The 23,631-nt window shown below is 38.8% G+C and overlaps 2 protein-coding genes across 4 annotated transcripts; one reads left to right on the top strand and one right to left on the bottom strand.

Moving 5' to 3' along the window:
* Window positions 1-15,483: 15,483 nt before the first annotated feature.
* LOC408386 (eukaryotic translation initiation factor 3 subunit G) lies at window positions 15,484-17,132 on the bottom strand. Its single transcript, XM_391934.7, has 3 exons — window positions 16,997-17,132; window positions 16,170-16,631; window positions 15,484-16,082 (listed from the first exon to the last, which is right to left on the bottom strand). The coding sequence occupies exons 2-3, from the start codon at window positions 16,612-16,614 to the stop codon at window positions 15,670-15,672; spliced, it is 858 nt and encodes a 285-aa protein (XP_391934.3). The 5' UTR covers window positions 16,615-16,631; window positions 16,997-17,132; the 3' UTR covers window positions 15,484-15,669.
* A 35-nt stretch (window positions 17,133-17,167) lies between these two features.
* Window positions 17,168-23,116, top strand: LOC410383 (calcium homeostasis endoplasmic reticulum protein). Of its 3 annotated transcripts, none has more exons than XM_006566848.3 (8): window positions 17,168-17,339; window positions 17,850-18,020; window positions 18,689-19,290; window positions 19,367-19,438; window positions 19,642-20,038; window positions 20,119-20,522; window positions 20,599-20,964; window positions 21,047-23,116. In XM_006566848.3, the coding sequence occupies exons 3-8, from the start codon at window positions 18,893-18,895 to the stop codon at window positions 21,339-21,341; spliced, it is 1,932 nt and encodes a 643-aa protein (XP_006566911.1). In that variant the 5' UTR covers window positions 17,168-17,339; window positions 17,850-18,020; window positions 18,689-18,892; the 3' UTR covers window positions 21,342-23,116. The 3 variants fall into 3 exon arrangements, with proteins under 3 accessions (XP_006566911.1, XP_393863.3, XP_016771064.1); XM_393863.6 differs by having other exon boundaries at window positions 17,170-17,339; window positions 18,627-19,290; XM_016915575.2 differs by lacking the exon at window positions 17,168-17,339 and adding an exon at window positions 17,415-17,435 and having other exon boundaries at window positions 18,627-19,290.
* Window positions 23,117-23,631: the final 515 nt, after the last annotated feature.

Here is a 23,631-nt window from a genome sequence, read left to right as displayed (position 1 = left end):
CCACGTGAGGGCCACGTGAGCCCGAACGGTTAGTGGAGAAGCGATACGCGATGACAAATTTCCTGGCTATTTTTCACTGGCTATTTGCGATACAAATATATCGAACTTTCCCACCAACCGCTACGCGATTTTATAATATAAATATATATATATATATATGTTCAACGAATTTTCACGTTAAGGGAGAAAGAGATCGGACGTTGGGAAGAGCGTTAAACGATTCACAACGAAACCGCCGTATACTTGTACGCGGATCACCCCTCGATTCACGGTAATTAAATACCGAGTATCGTCCCCTTCTCGCAAGTGGCATCCCTACGAAGGGGATAGTAGGGTCAGGTTATTGATATTGCGCCAGGGGAACAAATGATTCGACCGTGAATATGAATATTAATATTACTTCACCAACGCACCCTTATTTGTCACCGTTACGAACGATCATCCGATCCGTACCTGAAACAATTACGCGCGACATGGAATCGTTTTCCCGTTCGATCTTTAAACGCGTATACGGTCGATTTTCACTATTCACGAGGGAATTAAAAGATAAATTCGTAGATTAATTACGTCCCCGTATTGGACGGGGTGGTAGGTTGAAACGGAATATAAATCATAAACGCACGATGGATAAGAATCTCGGTTTGTTTTCGGAGCGCGCAAGATCGCGATGGAGCGGCATCGTGGATCGGACGAAGAAGATTGGAGAGAGATCCGAACGTGGAGACTACGATCGAATCGTATCGATCTCGATGACATAGTGACGCCGTGCTTGACAAAGGCCTAAAAAACGTCTAGGAATGCCGACGGAAATATTTCGGCGGTGTCACCTAAGAGAGATACCTATCCTCTTCTCTTCCTTTTGTTCCTCTTGCTTGTCCGCTTTCTTCTATTAAACGTTCGCCTTCGTTCCGTTTTATCTTGCAACCTCTCTCCGAGTTGACTTTGAATTAAAAATTTGCTCGTTTTCTTTTCTCTTTTTTCTTAGTTTCGTTTTTTTTTTTTTTTTATAAATAAGTTGTTAAACAAACAACTTAAGTTGTTCCGTATGTTTTCATCCTACGAAGGATGGATCCATTTACACAAAATTTCCACAAACTTTTACAATCGATATGGATATATATATATGAAAAAAACGTGGAATTTTTCTTGGCGAAATTCTTTTTTTCCAATCGTCGAAACTTTGATTCGTAATCGTATACAAAGCGGTTTCGCTTGGAGCGGGTTCGCTTGGATGTTAAAAGTCAGTTTCCCTCGTGGTGCTGCTTCATCAGCCATGGTAGACGTTCCTCGTGGTCGTCTACCTGCGGGAACACACTCGGTTCGCCTTTGCCTCGGCATTGGAGGCATCTCTGCCCTCGTGTTCCCACGGGCTCGAACCTTTGACGTACGATGTCTCGGATACGCGGTACACGACGTCCTCCTTCCCGATATCATAGCCCCCCCCCCCTCCTCGTCCCGCCACTCCGTCTCTTTCTCCCTCTTCCTTTTTTTACCTTGCTCGCGACCCTCTCCTCTCTCTTTTTGCTCGCGTGCACTCGCAGAAAACCGGTAGCCTGCGGCGGCAGCTTTCCAAAGAATCGCCACTTCCGGATTTTAGATTCTATTCGAGGAATCGATTCGATGCACGTTAATCGAGCGATTTCACCTTCCTCGTTGTTCCGATATTTAAACGATAATAATTTTTCGTTTCGTTCGTGAGTAAGAAAATGAAAAGAGATCGCAATTTAATTTACGAAACTTGAGCATCGTAAGATCAGCGCAACGAACAACGCGCTTAGGTCGTTTCAACGAGAAATTGAAACGCGTGGAGTCGAAAGGGGGTGTAATTTGTTTGCTGGCGAATAGCCGGAACGCATCGGAATAAGAATTAAGCGTGGTTGTGCACCGGGCGCACGTGTTCGACGTGGCAGGACCCCTGATATCTTTTCGAGTCACGTCTCATTTGCGCCGTTCAATGGTATCGTCGAGGGTTAAGCCGAGGCCATTGAAATCCGCCACCCGAATAAGGGCAGGTGTATCGTGATTCGTGAAAATCACGGTCACGGGCTGCGCTTCGAAATCGTTCTAAGTAGCGTGTTTTTACGCTCCTCGGCCGAGCGTCGTGATTTGCATGAGACATCGTTCGTGTCTTTATTCTCTTTCTCTCTCTCTCTCTCTTTCCGGAATCCTTTCATCTCGTTTTAAAAGAATGTGAAAATAGATCGATTCGATTTCGTTTGTTGGGAAGAAAAAGAAAAGTCGATATCGATCTCGATGATCGATCTTCGAATCCCGAATGACTCGTGACCCCGTGGAGCGAAAGGCGGACGATGAAAAAGCGGAGGAAAATTTCGCAAAAGGAAAAGGAGAGAAATTCCCGTTGGCGTAGTCACGAGGTATCGAGACGGAAGCGATATCATAGCGAAATAATTGCGATACACGTGGAATGAGAGGAGGATAGACGCGGAGAGGAACGCGAGAGAAGCTTAAACGACGCGTTGAAAGGCTGACAATACGCCAATAGAACGAGGCGGAGCGAGCATGGCCAGGAACGTGTCTATCGAGAGGCCTAGAGGTTGGCCTCTCTCTCCTCTTTCTCTCGCCGTGCGCCAAGGAGCCGGCAAGCGGCCGTGGAATGTCTTCATTAAAATACCCGAGCTCATCATTTATGCAGAGCAAAAACACAACGAGGCGAGGTTCGAGAGGAAGGAGAGATGGCCGTCCTCGACAGGATCTCCGCGCAGCCTAGCTTTTAGCTTTTTAATTTCCGCATTGTTTCCTAGCCAGACGTTTCGCGATTTAAACCGATCGGGTTTAGCGACGCTACTGTTTCGCTTATCCTCGCGTATCAACCGCGAATAAATATAAGACGAGCGTCTCGGAGAGAATTTGAATCGTCGATGCCAAGATTTTTCTCCTCTTAATAACTTTTAATAATTTTACTTTATCCTACAATTTCTTCGAAGGGATTCGTTCGAACGATTCCGTTGTAATTAATTCTTTTACGTAAAATTATTTTTAATCAGGTGTTAAACGAGTAACTTTTGTTTCAACATAAGAGAATGGCAAAAATTCTTCGGCTTTCTTTTTTTTTTCTTCTTCTTTTTTAATCGCACGAATCCGTAATACTTATCCGAACGAGCATACTTAAAATTTTGTAAATAACTGCGGTATAACGCTTCACGAATTCCTGAATCGTTTATTATTTTCGAAAAACTCGTATCGCGAGATGGTTTTCTCGGTTGCCCGTCGCATCTGGCGAAATAAGTATATTTCGTTGAACCGAAAGCGAACGTCGTTCCCCGGAATTCGTTTTCTCATTCGTAATTAACCGGAAAGTCAAAGATACGACGACTCGCGCGAGCTTGTCGCGTTTGTTATTGCAACATCAATCACGAGGACCGAATTCCGATGTCTTGTGAGCGGAATCGATATCGTAAACTCCAAGTATACACAAGTATATACAAGTATCGTATTTTTTTATACCATTCACTGCTCGAATCTTTAATAATCGTACGCATGTATATATCTTTTAAGGGAGCGTGAAATTTATAAATTTATAATTTTTATTACACCGTTGTATTAATTTTAAAAACGAATAAAGTAAATTCGAGTAGGAAATATCGGCGACGAAACGCTACACACTTTCTACTATTACGAAATTTTTTCTCCGATTTATAGACGTTGCTTAATAATCCCGTTCAATCGATTCGCAAATCTTCTCGACGAACATCATTCCAACCCAATTTCTCTTCTTCCAATAATCCTTCTTCGATATTCGTCGAATGTCGAAGAATATGCGCTTGTTTTTCGATCTCTCCGTGAATGAACGAATGTGAAAAACGATCGAACGATTTCCCGACGATTTGCTCGTTTTTTGGCCAAAGAAATCGGCGGTGACCTTCGTCTTGGCGCGGACCCCACGCAAGTCGGCCAACCGATCTTCCACGAGATGAATTTATGAGCAGGGAAATAAAGAGACGAAGTTGGGATGCGTGTACCTGTTGTGCGGTTACATAAGGAAACGGCGAGGGCGTGTACGTATACACGCAGGGATCCTATAGGGAGTGCTATAGGCTCTCTAGGTAGATAAACGGGTAGATAACGCGCCACGCTGACAGAAACTCTCCCCGGAGCTACCTGCTCCGCGGGATGTCTCGTGTGTCGCGGGATAGATGGTCTCCTCTATAACGGGCAAAGCTGGAATCATCGGTGAATTAGGGAGCATGATTCGAGCATTCCTTCGCGTCGCACGATCCATCGGCGATCCGACTTAGGAGGGGAAGGAGAGGAGACTCTTTTCATTTATTTATTTATTTTTTTTTCTCATACACACGTATATTTCCTTCGGTTAAAGATTACTCGTATTCGACGTTTAGTCGAAGAGAAAAGGCGTAGAAGAAAGAAAGAAAGAAAGAGGAAAAGGATAAAAGACGGTCGCGCGATGTCCAGATGTCACAACGCGAGAATCCTTGCGAGACTTGGCTGACTTTTCGCGCAAAAGTGGCGCGATGTCGGCCGCTATGAAAGTCACGTTACCCTCGCGCCAGCGTCCATTGGCCAGCTGTCTAATATGCATACAATGTTACGAATACCGTATGTCCATCCGCGTGCAAAGCTTCAATGTCGCGTTATCTCGGGAAAGACCCTTCGCCCGTGCGCGACGTTGATTTATCATTTCGAGGCTGGCGAAAGGAAGCGAAACGTCGTCGTCCCGTCGTTTAGAAGAGCCGACTTCTCCTTCTCTTGTCTCTTATCTATCCTTATCGATCACCTAGCGGCGTTAATCGCGGTTCTCGAGATTTATCGTCGCGTTTCGACGAGCGGGGAAAAAGATAGGGGAGAAAATAAGTTTTATTATCCCAATTATGCGAATAATTTTGCAGAAACGTTCGACCGTAGTATCCGTTCCGTGGTCGAACGAATTAGAGAATAGTTGGTCCGCGGTGAAAGATAAAAGGGAACGATATAGGCGAGTTAGAAGTATTCTTACGATCGAAAGGTTGAGAATCGGAATAGTTGAGATAGTCCGATGAAACGGCATCGCGATGTACGAACTGGATCCAGTTCGTACGAAACGAACTTTCCTCGCCGTTTAATTCGATAAATAAGAATTCGATGCTTGAAGAGGAGGAAAAAGAAGAAAAAAAAAAAAGAAAGAAACAAAAATCGTCCAACGTGAAACAACATCGGTGAATCGTTTATACGTCGCTCGTTATCACGGCATTCGATGATTCGATCGATCACGTTTTGAGAAGAAAAATCTTGGTTTCGGGGGAATAAGAAACGAATTTCTCGAATTGGTCGGTTCGTCGCCGTTTTTATCATATTCTATTAAACCGATACTCGGAATTTACGAGACAATTACAAGGTGGGTTTCGTTTGTGATCGTGACCGGCCGGCCTGTCGGCCCGGTCGAAAGAACGAGCGAGCCTGTATTGAGATCGTGGGCCGGCGCAGGGACAGCAGGAAAGAAGTAAAGATTTTATCTCACGCAGCTGATCACCACTCTCGCTTCGGTCGAGAGCCGAGGGAACGATTCTTCTTTTTTTTTTTTTCCTCCTCTCTTCTTCTTCTTCTTCTTCTTCTTCTTCATCCTTCCCCTCGATGTCGACCCAAGAGGGTTTCGCGCGCGAGAAACAGCCGTGGATTTGCATGCGATCAGTTACCGATTAAGCCCGATAGAATCGGGTGTTATTTCGCACGGAATCGATGCCCGCTCGTCGCCTCGTCCCGTCCAACCTGCGAATAAGATCATCGATAAGGGAATGCTTGAGAATCGAAATCGAACGAATTTCTCCCTTTTCTCTCTCTCTTCCTAATTAGCTGCACGTCCGTCTATCGTGCGCAACTTTGCCAATCTATCGATCGCGATCGAAAAAAAAAACCGATCGAAACGCGGTTCGAAGAATCCTGTAAACAAATCGCCGCGTAGATGATGCGCCACCGAGAATAGAAGAGCAGCGGAATGACGAAAGGATCGTTTTATCCTCGATCGGCGTATCGATCAGCGGCTCTTGGTATCCGCGATCGAAAAAGGGAAGAAAGAAAGGGAAGGGGAAAAAGGAGAGGAGAAAGAGAAGAGAGGGAGGAGGAAAGAGAGAGAGAGAGAGGGGCGAGAGAAAATCGGGCGGTCGTGTTCGTAGGCCGGATGGAATTCGGCGAGTGACACCACCACGAGTCGGCGGAATTTGAGCGTTGCATAGCCCGGGCGGCTCGCGGTCCAGGGGAGGATGCGTCTCTTTCTCCCTAGGCCTGGGTCGACATGGCTCGTTACGAGCGTCCTCGCGATCAGTTTCGTTTCTGTATATCAGCGCGCGTACGTGTTGCACGGAGAGTCCGGATCGGGAGTTGGCAGCCCGATGTTCCAGTTCCCTCGGCTGCATTCAACGCGCGAGCAACGTGCCGCGCGTGCTGATACTCGAGCTTCTGTTTGCACTACTTTAGCCGAGCGAGGTATGCGGTCCACGGGAGCCTTCCCTTTCCGTCCTCCATTTGCGCGATTCTCCTCCTCGTCTCGACCAACTTCTCGGCCCGAGAGTCGAGAGAGAGAAAGAGAGAGAGAGATGTCAGGGTTAAATCGAGCAACGGAGCAATTTCTCGAACCGTGAAATGCAGAAGGCGCGTTCGAAGAAAAGTGCGTTCATTTCGTAAAGACATCTCGAACAAAGAAGTTTATCTTTGAAAGAATGGATTTTTCGAATCGATGCGATCGATCCGTTTCCGCGAGTGTCGGTCGAGTCGTTTTACCGGTGTAAGTTGGTGCATGTATCGTATATACATATGCTATGCTATGGTAAACGAGACGAACTACGTGCAAATGCGTACCGTGTTTCTTGACTCGTTGCCAATTCGAAGCGTGCGCGAAACGTACGAACGCGAATGCGAGTGGACGGTATTTATCACTACTGGCGTACGCGAAAGAAAGAAGAAAGGGAAAGAAGGAGACAGGGAGAGAGAGAGAGAGAGACGAACGACGGAATAAACGAAATATAATCGGCGGTGGTGGAAAAGTGGTGGAAAACTGGAGAGTTTAGCCGACTAAATGAAATCCAAGTTGGAGGGCAGTCGGCTTAATAACGGAAATCTGGAGGGTGCCGATTCAGCTCGCCCCCGTCGCGCGAGCGAAGAAAGGAAGGAAAACCGCCAACTCCGTTGGGCGCGCTTCCCACCACCCCCTTTCTCTTCGCTCACCATCAATTATTATCGCGTTTCGCACGGGTTCGCAGGGCTGACGCCGACGTCGTAGGCGCCCCACGATTGGGCGTCGGAACGCTCCGCGTCTCCATGGCGACCGACCCCCTTCGACGAGGGTTGGCCAAAGGTGGAGGGGACGAATAACTCGCGAAAACACGTAAATTAAACGCACTATGGGGGTTGATGGGGCGGAATGGGGCCGAGTGGGTGTCTCAGACCGTGAAACATAGCCGTCATAAGCGGATATTAAAACGCGTTTCCGGGATAGGGAGGAGGAGGAGGAGGAGGAAGAAAAGAAAGAGAAAGGCACCGAAATCGTAATCGCTCTTTTTCTTCTTTTCTTTTTTTTTTTTTTTTCCCCTCTCAAATAAACGAAATTATAGATTCGACGAAAGGAGGAGTCGTACGCTAGGTGGAAAAGGAGAAAGAGAGAGAGAGAGAAATAGGAGAGAAATGTAAGAAGGTGAGAAAGGAAAGAAGGAAGGACCGCGCGAGGAGGACGCGTCCCGAACTCGCGCTACAACTTTCCCTATATGCGTTATTTCGTTTCGACGTCGCCGGTTTTTCCGCGTATCGCGCGCGCTGCTACGCCGAGGTATGAAACCAGGCCAATTACCTTGTCAATTACCTCGATTGATGGCCGTCGCCATATCGATTTCACGAGCGATTCGCGAGAGAGAGAGAGAGATACCGCTTACCTTCTTACTAGTCGATCGGATCCCCGCTCCCGGCCCGGAGTAAGCGATAATTCTTGCTTTTGCCACCGGATCCCGAACGCGCCTGCCATCCGGACCGGATCCCCGAGCATTTCTCGCTCGCGCTCCTACGGATACGCGTTTCTGCGCGTATCCTCGAGACTAAGATTTAGCGTCGTATCCGCCGTAAGTCACGGGCCTTAAAGTCTCGGGAAAAACTGTATCGGCTTCCTTCCCACCTGTGGGGACGCTTCGTAATCGTAACGGAGGGATTGGATATTCTCTCCTTAACGAGAGACGGGAGCACAGGTGCGCGGGTTTTCGGTAACGGTAACGGAGGAACAGGCGCATAGATTATCGTGGAGAAGTTGTCGTGTCTGTCGGGGATGATCGACGGGGACGGACGGACGGTGGAACGGGCCCTCCGCCAGCTGACTGCCAACGAATCAAAGCGTTGCAAGGTGTCTCGTTGTCGACGTTGTCCTCACCCTCGTTGCAACTTGCAAATACCGAGATGGCGAGACGTTATTTATTTCCTCTCTCGATCCCGATCTCTTTCGCGCCGTTTCCTCCGACGAAACGGTGTGCGTTTCCTACCTGTTATCCTCCTCGCGACGTCGAACGAGAGGAAATTCCTCGTCCTCTCCGTCCGTCCCCGTGCACGAGGTGAAATTCGTTCGAAACGAACGTTCTGAACGAGTGGGCGCGAAGAAAGAGAGCGCGAACGTACGAGACGTTTGCATTTCGAAGAAAATATGGACGGACGATGGATGGAGTGGAAATGGTCGGCGAGCGACGTAAAAACGCATCGGAGATATAAGCAGTGTTGGAACGTTTAACGCGCGTTGACCACATGGTTCGTGGGCCAAGTTTACGAAGCATCGCCGCCGCCGCCGGCTCGTCGAGGACGAGGACGAGGAGGAATGGGAAGTTAAAGGGTAGCAGTTACACGCATTCCACCTCTCCTAATGCCGAAACTTTAAACGGACGAGAAGCACGCGGCGGGATACCCGTTCGCCGTTTGCGGCGTCGATTCCTCCCGAATTAGTCTTCTTCCACGTTGACGATTTAATATTATTCGTCCCCCTCCGTTCTTGTCCTTGCTTTCTTTTCTCGCGTACAATAATCGGTCGAATTTTCACGGGGCGTTTCTCACGTGGGTGGAAATCCGAAAATTATTCATCGATGAGCGACGGTAAGAGGATGATTTCGATTCGAGCGAGATTATATTGGTATTAATTCGATTGTTATTTACAGCGAGAATGTGACGCAAAGGAGAAGATTTGGAAGGGGTTATTGAAGGAATATCCGTTTACTCGAGTTTGGACGCGGAAAGGGACGGGGTACACGTTCTAGATGGTAGGAATGAAAAATCGGCGTGTCGGGGCATTCCGCGGGGTGCGGTGCGCGCGCGGAACCACGATGGCCGGTATCCGCACGAAATGGCGGTTCCTTTGTGAGGCCCGGTCCCGAGCGGTGATCGCCCAGGGTTTTTACCCCGTTGGAATCCACCAAACACTTTTACGTACGCGCTCGGCCCATTGAAATGCAACTCGCGCCCTCGTCCGCTTCGTTCCCTACGCCCAACTCGACCCCCTCCCACGCTCGATACCTCCTTGCCTCCGAGATCGTTGCTCGATAAACCGTTAATCTGCCTTCCTTTCTTCCTCGCGATCGATCCTTACGTTTTTCTCGATCGGGACCGACGTATCCGACCGAACGGATAAACGCTTCGAAATGGCAACAGGAGACGGAGGATCGTCCACTTTTTACCGCTTTTCTCCAACTTTTCCTAATAATTCTCCTTTCGCCAATTCGATGCAACTCTAAAATTCGCTCGTTGATAAAATGTTGGAAAGGATCGACGCGCGTTTTCAACGAAAAAAACGAGTTTTCTTTCTTTCCCTTCGAGTTTGCTCCTCGAGGAACCCGGCTTTTTCCCGCCGCGGAACGAGAGGAGTCGCTTCGAAACCTAGACATACGGTTTTCTGCTACGAAGCAGAAAAGGTTGGTCGCGAAAAAGCGACTCGCGGTACGAGTCCTGGACACAATAGAGGGGAAAAAAGTTTATAGGTCGTAAAATAGGTGAGGTAGGTGGGCTCGGGTAGGTGGACGATCGCACGCGGCATCCTGAGAATTCGTTCGTATATTTTCGCGTCGAAACGGACCGAATTTTATCGCCGGCCGAAGCGAAATACGGCAACGATCCATCGAGCGGACGTAATCGAGGATGTATCTCGAGGTTTGCTCGATAAAAATCGAGAAATAACGATAGACGATTCCTGAAGAGAGAGTTACAACAAGTTGGTATTACATTGCCGATAGATGGATAGATTGTCGTTTATTTTCGTTATTTCTCGTGGAAAGAAGGCGCGTGGATTACCCGGAGTTGATTATCGGAGGGAAAAACACGACTGGTCGCAACGTCATCGGAGAAAATCGAAGCGGCGACGATTAGCGGCGCGAGAGAAAACGGGTGGACCGTTTAAAGCGGAATGCGCCGATCGATCGACGCGTATGAGAACCTTGGCCCGATTCCCGCGTGCCGCGTTTTCCTTCTTTTTCCCTTTTTTCCATCCGCTGGACGGATCCATCCGATAAAACTAGTTTCGTTTATAGGCAGGTGGTGATCGTGCGTGTCGTCGTCGATACGCGTTGCGGAAACGGTTTGCGATCCCGGTTTGGGGTAAGGAAAGGGAGTGACGAGCGCGTACGTTGGAAGGATAGACGCGTTCGTTAACCACGGACATAAGGTGTCTATACGTAGGTGACACGTGTTACGAAAATACACACACGGTGGAGACAGCGAGATAAAATTAGAAGAGGAGAGAAAAGCGCGCCCGTCGAAACGTTTGTTTTACGGTCCCGCCCGGTTCCACGACATTCGCCGCAATTTTTCTTCCCAACGTCCGCTAACGGAACCGGGAGAGAACGCACCGATTCGGTGAACAGGGGAGATCTCCTCCTCCTCCTTCTTCTTCTTCTCCTCCTCGTTCCGGGAACGTGTATTAATAATAAGCAAATTTCGACGAAGCGAACAACGATTCGATTCTCTCCTCTTTCTTTTTATTAATCGCTCTGGTGTTTGGATGGCAAATGTCCGATGTATGAATAAGTCGTTGCGCGGATTTGAGAAAGAATGGCAACGCGATCGATTGATGGTTTGATCGGATCGTGGAGCTCGTAAATTGGCTCCCTTCGCTTTTTACTTTTTGGAAGGGAACGGGACGACGCCGCGGCGACGCCTCTGAATGAGTTATCGCGGCAAAGCCTTGAAACCCACGCTCAATTATCTTAATGAGCAGAAACGCCAATAACGCGCAACATTTTCAGGGCTACGTCTTATTTTTAAACCTGTTCACGAATTTGCGAATGCCAATCGTCGTCCCTAAATGATACGGCCGTTCTTTAAAGGAAGTGTCAATGAGAAAATGCTTGGAAGACGGAGAAGAATTTCGAAAACGCGGGGAGAAAAAGCACGGGGAGGAGAAAAATGCTGCGACGCAAAATAATCGAAAGAATGCATAGCTCCTTTATGACAGACGCAGGGGCAAATATTCCGATTAAATCGATGTTTTTCTTTGTAACGGTATCCCAAGATGCGCAAGAATTGCGTACACGTAATGCACCGCCTATCTCGTGCATCCGCGTTTTAATACCTTCCATCTCGAGTTTTTCTCTTCAATTTCACCACGCATGAAATTTCGTTTCGTTCTGCTTCGATCCGTCCGGTATTTCCCTCGCGCCGTTATTAATTCTGATTAGACGCAATCGATTCCGTATCGATTGTCATCCGTTCGTAGAATCGACGATGCGCGAATATATGGAAACGATATGGAAAATCGTATTCGTATTGCGTCGATCGTAAAAATTTCAAATTTTTTGAAAGAGCGAATCGACAGGATCGAGACAAAATTTTTCAAATCGAGATTGGGAAAAGTGGAACTTTCGTTTATATCGATTGCGACGAGTTGCAAAAATTTGACTTTTCTTTTTAAAAATAGAAAGGGAACACGGAAATCTGGAAAGGCGTCGATCCGTTAAGATTCCAAAGACGAAAAACTATTTTCGGTGGAATCACGTGCGAACCACAATGCCGCAAAAGTCCCCGAGCTTTCCCTTTCCCGCATCGGTTAACTTAGATTCCTCAACGAGCCACCCATCAAAATGATAAACTTCTCTCCTCCCAGACGAGGAAAAAGAAACCGAGACGAGCGGCTCGGTGTATTTATTTTCGTATTATACTTTTTCCCGCGACGCCTCGAGTGGATAATGCTACAAACATCTCGTATGTATCTCGGATAGATAACGAGAAGCGTGAGTGAAACTTGCTTACTTTGCCATCGGCCGATGCTATAAATTTAATAAATATACCTGCTCGTCTTTGACGGAATGATTAAAGATCCTATTTTGTTTTTCCCGTTTTCTAAGATTACCATATTCTTTAACACTTGGAATAATCCTTCCTTTTTCTCTAAAAAATATTCCCTTTCCTTAATTTTTCAAACATCTCTGTCGAAAATAGATTCTTACGTTACGCGATATTTCTTAAACATGTATTTTAAATTATTATCGCATTCCTTCTTTTAATCATCTAAATCATAAACAAAATATATTTTGCCGATAAGTTAGGTATTCGAAAAATTTTTTCGGATCAGCGCCATCTCGCGTTTGGATCACCGAAGCTCCGACTTGTTATTAGCATAGCAGAATACGCAAGGAGGTATTCGAATCCTTGTGACGTCATAGACAAGGAAAGTAACATTGTGCGAGAAGGACAGAGAGCATTTCCCCCACCTCGAGGATCGTACGTGAAAAATTCACTAATTACTCGTTTTCTATGCAAAATTTCTGCACATTTAAGCTTGCAAATTATAGCTAGGACTTCGGACTGATTTCTCGTATCAATTTTAATGTAAAATTCTTCTTAATTAATTATTTATTAATAATTAATGCATCGTACTTTCTTCTACGTCGAAAATGCTATATGGAAAATTCATTAATTACTCGTTTTTCGCTTAAAAATTTGATACTTTCAAACTTGCATCTTATAACTAGAACTTCGAGCTAATTTCTTGTATCAATTTTAATGAAAAATTCATTTCTATTAATTATTTATTAAGAATTAATGTGTTATATCGAGCTAACGTATCATTAATACGTAATTTTTTATTGATCTTTCATTGATATGGAATTTCTTTTTTGTAAACATTATTATATGCATTTGAAACATTGCTTCCTCTTCTATTTTCATGTATAAATTTTATTTATAATTTTCCTATTGTTTGTAAATGAATAATAAATTAAAAAAATTGTTCATTACTTTGCTACGAAATGAATATTCATAACTGATGAATTTTTCATAATAATCATTGATAAATAATTAATGAAAATAAATTTTATATTGTAATTCATACGAGAAATTTATCTGAAGTTCTAATTTAAAGATGCGAATTTAAAAATATCAAATTATAAATTTTTAATATGGCGTTCTCGATAGATTAAAACATTACGCGTTAATCGTTAATAAATAATTAATAAAAATGAATTTTTCATTAAAATTGGTACGAGAAATTTGTTTGAAGTTCTAGCTTCAAGATAAGAGTTTAAAATTGCCTAAATTTTAAATAGAAAATGAATTATTGACGAATTTTTCGTATTCTAGAATTGACGATGGAGATGGTTTTCTATCCTTTTCACACAATAATGTTCTCCTTATCTGTGAATACCTTCTTACATATTCTGCTATGCTAATAAAAAGAAGCTGCGATGATCCAAACGCGAGATGGCGTTGATCTCTGACATTTTTCGAATCTTGTATATCTTATAGGCGAAATATATTCTGTTAATTTTTTTCAATCCGAAACGAGTAGAATATATATACGTTAATTATAATCTGGAAATTATATGTAATGGGAATAGGAATAATGAACAAAACATATTCTCGAAGAAATAAATGTGATTGGAAATGGATGCTATTGTACATGCTATACGTGTAAGTAAAAATATATCAATACGTGCTATAATATTTTTTTGATTAGGTTATGAATATACGATTAAAATTAATTTTTGATTATAAATAAATCTCACACAAATTTAGCAAAAATTCATTCATTCGTTCGTCCATTTATTATTGAGAATCAATGCAATAAAAATTATGTCATATATAATTGCTGAAATCATAAACATACGTATGCAAAAATTGAAAAATATTCTGGATCCTTACAATATATTTTTGAAGGTACGTCTAATTTTTAATTTATAGTAAATTAATTTAAAAATATAAAAAGAAAAAGTAATTAATTTAAGTAATTAATTTGAAAACATTGTATTCTGATTTTTAGGTTTTACTTGTAATATAACATAATGGATAAAACTAAGATTATATAAGACAATTAGAATATGGTGATTTCCTTGCATCATTTATATTTTCATTAGATTATGACGATTTAGATTTCAACCAAAATTTATCATTAATAAATTAGTATAAGATATTGTGGAATCAATCAGAAAAAATATAAAATTTTTAACTTGAAAGAATTTTTGATATGATGAATCATTGGCTTTTTTATATAACATAGATATCAGAAATAGAAATGATAATAAAAATGATTATATTTCATTTCAAAATCACAATGAATATGATGATTTTGAAAATTGAGATATAATAATCTTGACAATTTTGATTTTGATAAAAGTTTACGTATAATGAATTATAAATAAAGTATTCTCTTTTTTGATGAGAAACATCTTTGAGAGATAAAATCAGTTCTTAATGTTTCAGCATTCTTATATTTTTTTTAAATTTGCATGAGAATTTTATTAATGTTAATAAACAAGATAATAAACTTTTAAAAATTGAGTAAATTTTTAAATAAGTTTTTTATATCAGTAATATTGGGTAAGACACTCATTGTATGAGATATATAAATATATCTAAAAAAAAAAAATTAAAAGATATAAATTATTTTTTTTACTAATTAATTAGTAACGCCATCTCTTCGAAATATATTAAAACATATGGAATATCATTATTGATGATAAAGTAAATTTTACTAAGGTCTTTGATTAATACCGCCATCTCTTTGAAAAATGCTGAAATTTCTTTTCTTTAAATTTGAATATTTTGAGAAAAGATGTCACCTCTTATCAAGGACCATTAAAAAAAAATGTATTCTACTATCGATAATATTTACGATATGTTTGAGCATTTTGTTAAGAGATAGCGCTATTATATAAGTTCTATAAAAATTGGTTTGTATCTTTTTATATATATTACATGCAACTTGGATATTACGATGTGATTTAAGATCGGATCATCGACTCTATGTTTCATATTTTAATAAAATTTCAATTGCTTTTGAAACAAAAAGGAAAATCTAAGATATTTGGAATGAATATTATCATCTAATGAATAAATAAAAAATTTTATGACAATTTTATATTATTTATTTATCACAAGAATATTAAGGAATAGAAATTACATTTTTACAATAGTGAATACAAGAACTTGAATTAATAAAAATGGCAATGAATTATGATATCAGGAAACAAAAAAATTATTCTAATTCAATGAAATATAATTTAATAAAAATTTTATTAATACTATCAATAAAAATTCTTATGAATATATTTACTGTATTCATTCTTAATACATAATACATCAAAAATTGAAATAGTGTACATTGTAATATACTGTTCCTGATGTAGAGATTAAATAATTGTGTATTTTCTATATTTTTACATGTTGTGAAATCCAGATAATAAGAATTATTGAATTGAATATTTAAAATATTTTTTAATTATTTTGCTGCTGTGGTTTTGACCAATCTACATTCAAAATAAGATGATCGTAACCATAACCATTGAGTGTAGCAATAGCTTTTGCAGCTTCCATCCTATATTTGAAATGTACATATGCAAATCCTTTGCAAAGATTAGTTTGTTTGTCTTTAGCAAGATAAAACTTCAGTACAGATCCAAATGGCTTAACCAATTCATCCAAATCTGCATCGGTAGTACTTTCTGACAAATTAGAAATACGAATAGCGGTAGTATCGTCACGTCTTTGCATTTGCATAGAATCTCCACGTTTGCTTCCTCCATCACGCATACCAGGTGGTATGTATTTACTACCTTGAGGTTTCAATTCTGTCATTGTTCCAGGAGCACCAGTATTAACAAGTGGTTTCTTATCATCTGGTACTTTACCTGCAAATTAATTCACATTTTCCATGTATAAAATGGATAAATTTTAAATAATTTTTTACAAATAGTATTCATAATGATAAAAAATACCTCCAGCAAGAACAGTATCTTTATAAGGACATTTGGATGTCCAATGATCTCCATTGCAATTACGACATTTAACTACACCTTTGTCTCCCATATTCTTTAACTTTTCAAGAGTATCTTCTTCAACCTTATTTTCTTCTTCTTTACTGGAAATAAATTGCATAAAGACATCTTCACCGCCAACTGTAGTAGCAGGATTAGGTCCAGGTCTATCATCTGCAGAATCTCCAAATTTGGCCCAATTTTTACGAGCAGCTATAGTTTTTGAAACTACACGTCTTTCTATCTTGTATGTACGAACAACTTTGACTTTTTTGTTGTCTTGATTATATTTATATTCAGTAAGAATTTTAAACCCATTTTCATAGGATTCTGAAGGTGGAGGTAATGCTCCTCCTTCTTCTTCAACCTCATCAGCCCAACTAGATTTTACTTCTGCCACAGGCATTCCAGAAATTTATTCAACTAACATAAACAAAAATTAATATAAATAATATTTTTATATATTGTCTAATAATGAATGAAAAATTATATAGATTAAAAATTATTTTTAATATATGACAGACGCGATACAAGGTTAAATATTAAATTAAAATTAATAAATAAAACAAGAATATTGATGATATTAAAAAATTATTTAATCATAGTGTATAAAAAAAATAATTAAAATTTAATAAATAAACAATAAATAAAAATAATATAACAAAAATTGATTAATGTTGTATGAACATAATAACAAAAAATATGTTTAAGCTACAAGATTATAAAATTAATGTGCAAATAGAAATTTGGTGATCCATTTTAAATATATTTTGCTTATAAATACTTACCGTTCAAAATTATTGCACAGAGAATCAACGTGAATATGATATATATAAAAAATTAACAAGAAAGTAAATTCTATAGTGTAAATGAAAATGAGCCGAAATGGAGGAATTTCCGCATGTGATTGAATTGGTTTGTCAGCGGCTCTGGCGGTGATCTTTTGAAGCATGAATACTCCGAAATTAATGGCGACGTCTAGCGTTGTCGTATTCAGTGTAAAAAAATAATGTTTTCCGGATCCGTACAACGATCGTGTACGGAAAAGTATTAACAAAAGTAAATATAAACGTAATTGAATTCAGTGTGAAAGTAAAAGAGTAATCGCGATAATGGACCAGGCACCTGCAGGTAAGGAAAGAATGTTGTGATTTGGCGATTTGGCCAAGCGCGGTCTTGCACATTCCCACTCCGGGCGAGCATAACGTTCCATCTTTTTTATTAACCGTAATATCTATGATCTATCGTTCTAGCATTTTAGTTAGTCAGAATTGAGGATTTGAGAGTTTCCACACAATGGAAATAATGAGATATGTTTAAAAAAGACAAAATGTAGATTCTAAATAGTAGGTTATGTAAACCTGTGCAACGTATTAGGCTACCATTAAAAAGCTATTCACTCGACGAGTTAAATTCTCCTCAAGCGAATCTCCGTAGATATATTTACAAAGTGATAAGTTACAAAACAGATTCAATATTTCAGGTTACGATGGGCTGATTTAGGACTGCATACTTTAAAAATAAGAGATCCTATTTCAGTACTGTATTTAAATATTGCCTTTTATATCGTAATAATTGTATAAGTAACTCATTGTTGTTAGGGTATCATACTAATTCTTTTCATTTTGGTATAATACCCAGATACAGAGTTACGGAACATCATAGACAAACTGGCTCAGTTCGTGGCTCGCAATGGACCAGAGTTCGAGCAGATGACAAAAAACAAGCAGAAGGACAACCCAAAATTTGGTTTCCTGTTCGGTGGAGAGCACTTCAACTACTATCAATACAAAGTGACTACAGAGCAAGCCAGTAAGTGGGATACAGCCCCTTAACAGCTACAACAATTGAGAAGCATAATGGCCATGCTTTATTCGACGAACAAGGAATGACTTTGAAAAAGAGATACGGGTGAAAGGGTCTGAATTCGTCATAGTGAACATACAAAACTATTATTCATCGAATATGAGCACTTGATTTCAAGATTTTGGGATTACTATTTATTAAGCAGAATGCTTTAGCTAAAGACATATTCTATTTCTTGGCAATGGTGATTTTAAGAAGATGTAGTTTTAAGATTCTTACTGGAGCTTATCTAATATGGACTACATTATTGATATATTGCTTCAATCTATGTGGGAAGTATAACCCACTAATACCCTGTAATACCCTAGTACTGTAAAAAAAAAAGTAAAAAATACATGTATATATATATATATAAATATAATACAGGGAAAGATTATAGTGCTCCTAAAAGACTTACCGAATTTTCAATATAATTCTCTCATAAATGCCAAGAATTTTATTATGCACTGGTAGAAGATAAGACTCAACAGAAATTGGACTATTTGTATACTTTTTCAATATCCATTGAAGGAATCAAACATCTTACAATAATTCACCGTCATTCGTTTACAGTTTTAAAGCAAAAAGGAATAAATCCAATGCAAAATGCAGACCCACGTTTAAACGTTTCGCAGCAGCAGCAAACAGCCGTTACCGTCGCGCAGCCACTGAATAACGTCAATCTTGCACCTGGCCTAAATACTCAAAACAATGGATTAAACCCGGTTGTGGGAATTGGACCAGTGGGAAATCAAGGTGGTCCGGTTATACCTGGAGTACCAGGACAAATTGGAGGGCCAGGAAATGCAGGACCGCCAATTGGACCAGTTCCTGGTGCTATGGGAGGTGTGAATCCATCTATTGGTGGTGTGAATCAACCGGTTAACATTGGAGGACCTCCTGGATGGCTTCAAAATGAGTTGGCAAACCTTCAGTCACAGCAGACCACGTTACAGGAACAAGTTAGACAATCAGAACAAAATTTGGCTGCGCAACATGCTGCATTGATGGCACAACAACAAGGAAGGGTTGAGGATGCTGTGAGACAAGCTCAAGAAACAGCTTTACAAAATAGTGCACAAAGCACAAATACAGATCTTACTGCATTTGATGCAGTATTACAGCCTATTATTGATAGCTGCACAAAGGATAGCATAAGTGCAGGAAAAGCCTGGATACTCCAAAATTCGGTTACTCCGCAAAGTAATCAAGTCGTTGCGGATCACTTGCTGAAAAAGTAAAAATTATATTCGATTTTAATAATATAATATTAAAAATATACATATATATTAATTTCTATTTATCTTTTTCAGAGTGATTCAGGCAACAAATTTTAGTCATAAACTTCACATCATCTATTTGGTCAACGATGTCTTACATCATTGGTAAGTATAATTATTATTTGTAAATACAAATTTTTTATTTTGCAATATTTGTAGAGATCGAATTTTTTAAATTAAAGTATATTTTACTGATTGAATGCAAGATTTAATACTTCAATTTCAGTATAAATAATATTTGTAATTATAAAGTTTGATAATTTTTACGAAATTAGTCGTGCACGGTATTTAATTTTAAACTTCTTTAGTGCAAGAAAAAAATCTATGGATCTTCGCAAGGCGATGGAAAGTGTTGTTGTTCCCATGTTCTGTAACACTTCACTAGCTGCATCAGAAGAACAACTTAATAAATTAAATAAACTATTAAGTTTGTGGGAGTCAAAAAATAATTACTTTGATGAAGGAATTATAGATAAATTGAAACAACCAAGTACATCTTGGTCTGAGTATCAGGCTAATTTGGTTGCACAACATGCCAGCGCTATTACACCAATTACTACATCAACAAAACAAACTTTTGATAATTATCAAGCACAACATCAAGCATTTGTTACACATGCTTTAAGACAAATTCAAAATATCGAGCAACAAAAAATTGCAATTGATCAACAATTGAAAGCTCCTCCACCACCACCACCACAATTGGTAAGTTCATTTTATCTCTTATACATATTTTACATATATGTATATATAACATATAGTATAAAATTTGTTTTGTTTTACAGAATCAACAGAATATGTCTATGCCACCTAGTCATTCCGGTCCTCCAGCTCCAATAAGCACAGATGTAAATTTCAGTCAACCACCACCTGGATGGGGTGTACCACCTGGAAATGAACCTCCACCGTTTTCAAATGTTCCATTGCCAGACTTTTCAAAACCTCCACCTGGATTTGGTCCACCACCTGTTATACACGAGCCCTCTGTGGAAGATTTAATGCCTAGTATGCCTTATTACGAACTTCCTGCTGGCTTGATGGTGCCGTTAATCAAATTGGAAGATGCTGAATATAAACCTTTGGATCCAGAAGCTATTAGACTACCACCTCCTGCCCCTCCAAGCGAACGACTAGTAGCTGCTGTCGAAGCATTTTATGCACCACCAAATCATGACTCTCCACGGGACAGGTAAGATATAATGCAAATATAGACTAATATTTAAAATTTTTAAATTTTATATTATAATATTATATTATAATTACAGTGACGGTTGGGAAAAATTAGGTTTATACGAGTATTACAAAGCAAAGAATGCCGCACGTAAACGTAAAGAAGAAGATATAATAGCTGGTATAAGACAAAAATCAAAATCGCCATCACCAATTCTAAGGCCAAGATCTAAAAGTCCTAGTCCACCAAAGAAACGATATCGAAGTAAATCGCGAAGTAGATCACGCTCAAGATCTAGAGGTAGAAGTAGATCTAGATCTCCCGCTGCCAATCATAGACGTAACAGTCGTAACAGCAATCATAATAACAGAAGCAGAAGAAGGAGAAATAGCAACAAGGATCGAAGTCCTGATAGGAGAATGGATAGGCAAGATAGAAGTCCAACTCCGCCCAGTTTTCTGTAAGTATTAATATTAATAGAAAATACTAATAGAAAATAATATGTATAAAAGTTCGATTTTTGAAAGAATTAATTTTTCTAGCGGATCAACTTACAGTAAAGCTCCTCAAGAAATTAGCCTCGACGAAAGTAACAAAGGTCATCAGTTGCTCAAAAAGATGGGTTGGGGAGGTGCGGGACTTGGTGCCAATGAACAGGGTATTGAAGCTCCAATATCGGGAGGTGAAATTAGAGATAAAAATGATCAGTATAAAGGCGTCGGTATTAATCTAAATGATCCATATGAGAACTTTAGAAAGAGTAAGGGTCAAGCATTTATAACTAGAATGAAAGCGAGAGCGGAAGAACGTGCCGAGGAAAGAGGCGAACGGGACTGAATATAATCGAGATAAACAATTAATTTGTCTATAACCGTTTCGATGAAATATAATTATCGCATGCAGCATGAATTCGCATGCTCCCACAATTATAATCGACACAAGTTTTCAACAATCAATCTTTTTCAATCAATCATAACACATGTAATGTTTTTATTCGGTGATTTTAATATTTTTTTCAATCGCTATTAGGCTAACGAATAGTTTATATCCATTTCCCCATCGCGTTATATCAATATTATATAATAATTGTTTATTATTGAAATTGCAAAGTTGTAACTATATATGTTTTAGAATTTTATATTCTCGTTAAAAATAACGATCAATTATTTCATATTTTTAAATATTTCAAAAAAACAAAAAATAATCTAAATACCGTGTCGATCATTCGTGGGTGCAAACCATTTATCTGTATATTTCCAAGTGAGGAAAATACTACGAGTGAATGATGAAAGAAAAGAAGAATTGTTTATAAAAATAATTATGTACTTGTCAATTTATAATTAAGACAAGCGATATATAAGTTTATCATATATGCACCAGAAATATTTTATGGTGCATAATACAAAAAAAAAAAATATACGATTTTATGCATCTCTTGTACATTATGTACAAAACTACTACTCGATTTTCGGCAAGATTAATGATAACACATGATTTATCTATTACTAATTTGATAATTGATAAAAATAACAACCAAAAGATTAATCAAAGTCGACCAATCGCACGGTTTACGTCCATCGCGAATTAAATATGCAACATTATATATTATATTCCACATAACATCTACTAAAATTAATTCTGATCCAATGTAAAACAGTGATAAACTAATTTGCTAAATGTCTGTATAAGAGAATAAGAGGACCTTCATTGTGCAGTCATCATTCGCACGTGGAAAAAAAAAATGGAACTAAAAAAAGTACTTGTATTTAGTAAGTTAATATAATAAATGACTATATTGGATACATAAAAATAAATTGATAAATAAATACTGTATGTTCAAACACAATGATAGAAAAATTATAGAAAAAGAACGAGGAAAAGAAAGGAAGAAATATTGATTAAAATTAACAACTCTTCAATTTAAGAAAATCTCAACATCCGATGGTATTGTTAATTGCCTTCTTGAACTCCCCCAGCGGCAGTAGATATTGAAACCGAATAAATCCAACGTCAAACCGGTTTCACAGCGATAAGAGTCAGAAGTTACATGCTTGGTGGCGTAAACAAAGCCACTATGTATTCTTAATAGTTATCTTACAAAGTCGTCTTCAATTTTAATATTCTTTTTATAATTATGTTTTTTAAGTATTTTTTTATCCATATACATTTATATTAAAGTGTAATATGTTTTTATAGATTTTAACATATTAATGAGATGTTGGGATTTATTAGATTGGAAAGCGATAATTTATGGTTTTTAAAACGATTGCGTATTTTAATTTTGATTCAATAATCGCTTTTCTTCTTTCAAATACATCATTATATATAGTCGTATAATATCATTTCATAACATTTTTCAAAAGTTTTAAAGATAATTAGCTCTCGAGAACCGTAAACATTAAGATCAACGATGATTCTGCAATATCCAGCGCCCTTCTTGAGAAATAATTTCGTTGATGGCAAAGGTCGATGATAAAATGCAATAATAAACGAAAAAAGCAAACTGGAATTAATAAATTAAAACATTTGGTTTATAGGAGAATATTTTCTGTTGTACAATCTATGTAGATGGTATTATTGTATCAATATTCAGATATAGTTGTGTCAATGCACTTGATAGTTATATTATTCCAAAAAGAAAAAAATCAAAATAATTTTGATCTTATAACAATGCTATAATTAAACACAGTTCAATTCATTTTTTAAAAACTACGACCATATGTTATGAAAATCAAGATAAATGCAATAAGAAAGAATTACTAAAAAAAAAACGCGTTTTTTTACGAATCGATGCATTGCTTATTTTGAATCGAATGATTCGGCTATATTTAAAAAAATCGAATTCGTATATTTTACATATACATATACATTATATATAAATTGATATAGCACATTTAAACAAAAAATAATACTGAAACTAAAAAGTATATAAGATAAAAAATAGATTACGTTAATAATATTGGCATGCATCCACTGGATATACATATTTGTTGTAAAGTATTATTCTTAGAATATGTTCTTAAAAAGAAATAATTACCAGAATAAGTGAATTAATATATTTAAAAAGTGTATATATATGCATATATATATATACATATATATACATATACTGTATATATGTATATAT

This window comes from Apis mellifera, linkage group LG12, assembly GCF_003254395.2.
Source record: "Apis mellifera strain DH4 linkage group LG12, Amel_HAv3.1, whole genome shotgun sequence".
Lineage (NCBI taxonomy): Eukaryota > Metazoa > Arthropoda > Insecta > Hymenoptera > Apidae > Apis > Apis mellifera.
This window is presented reverse-complemented; position numbering and strand designations above follow the sequence as displayed.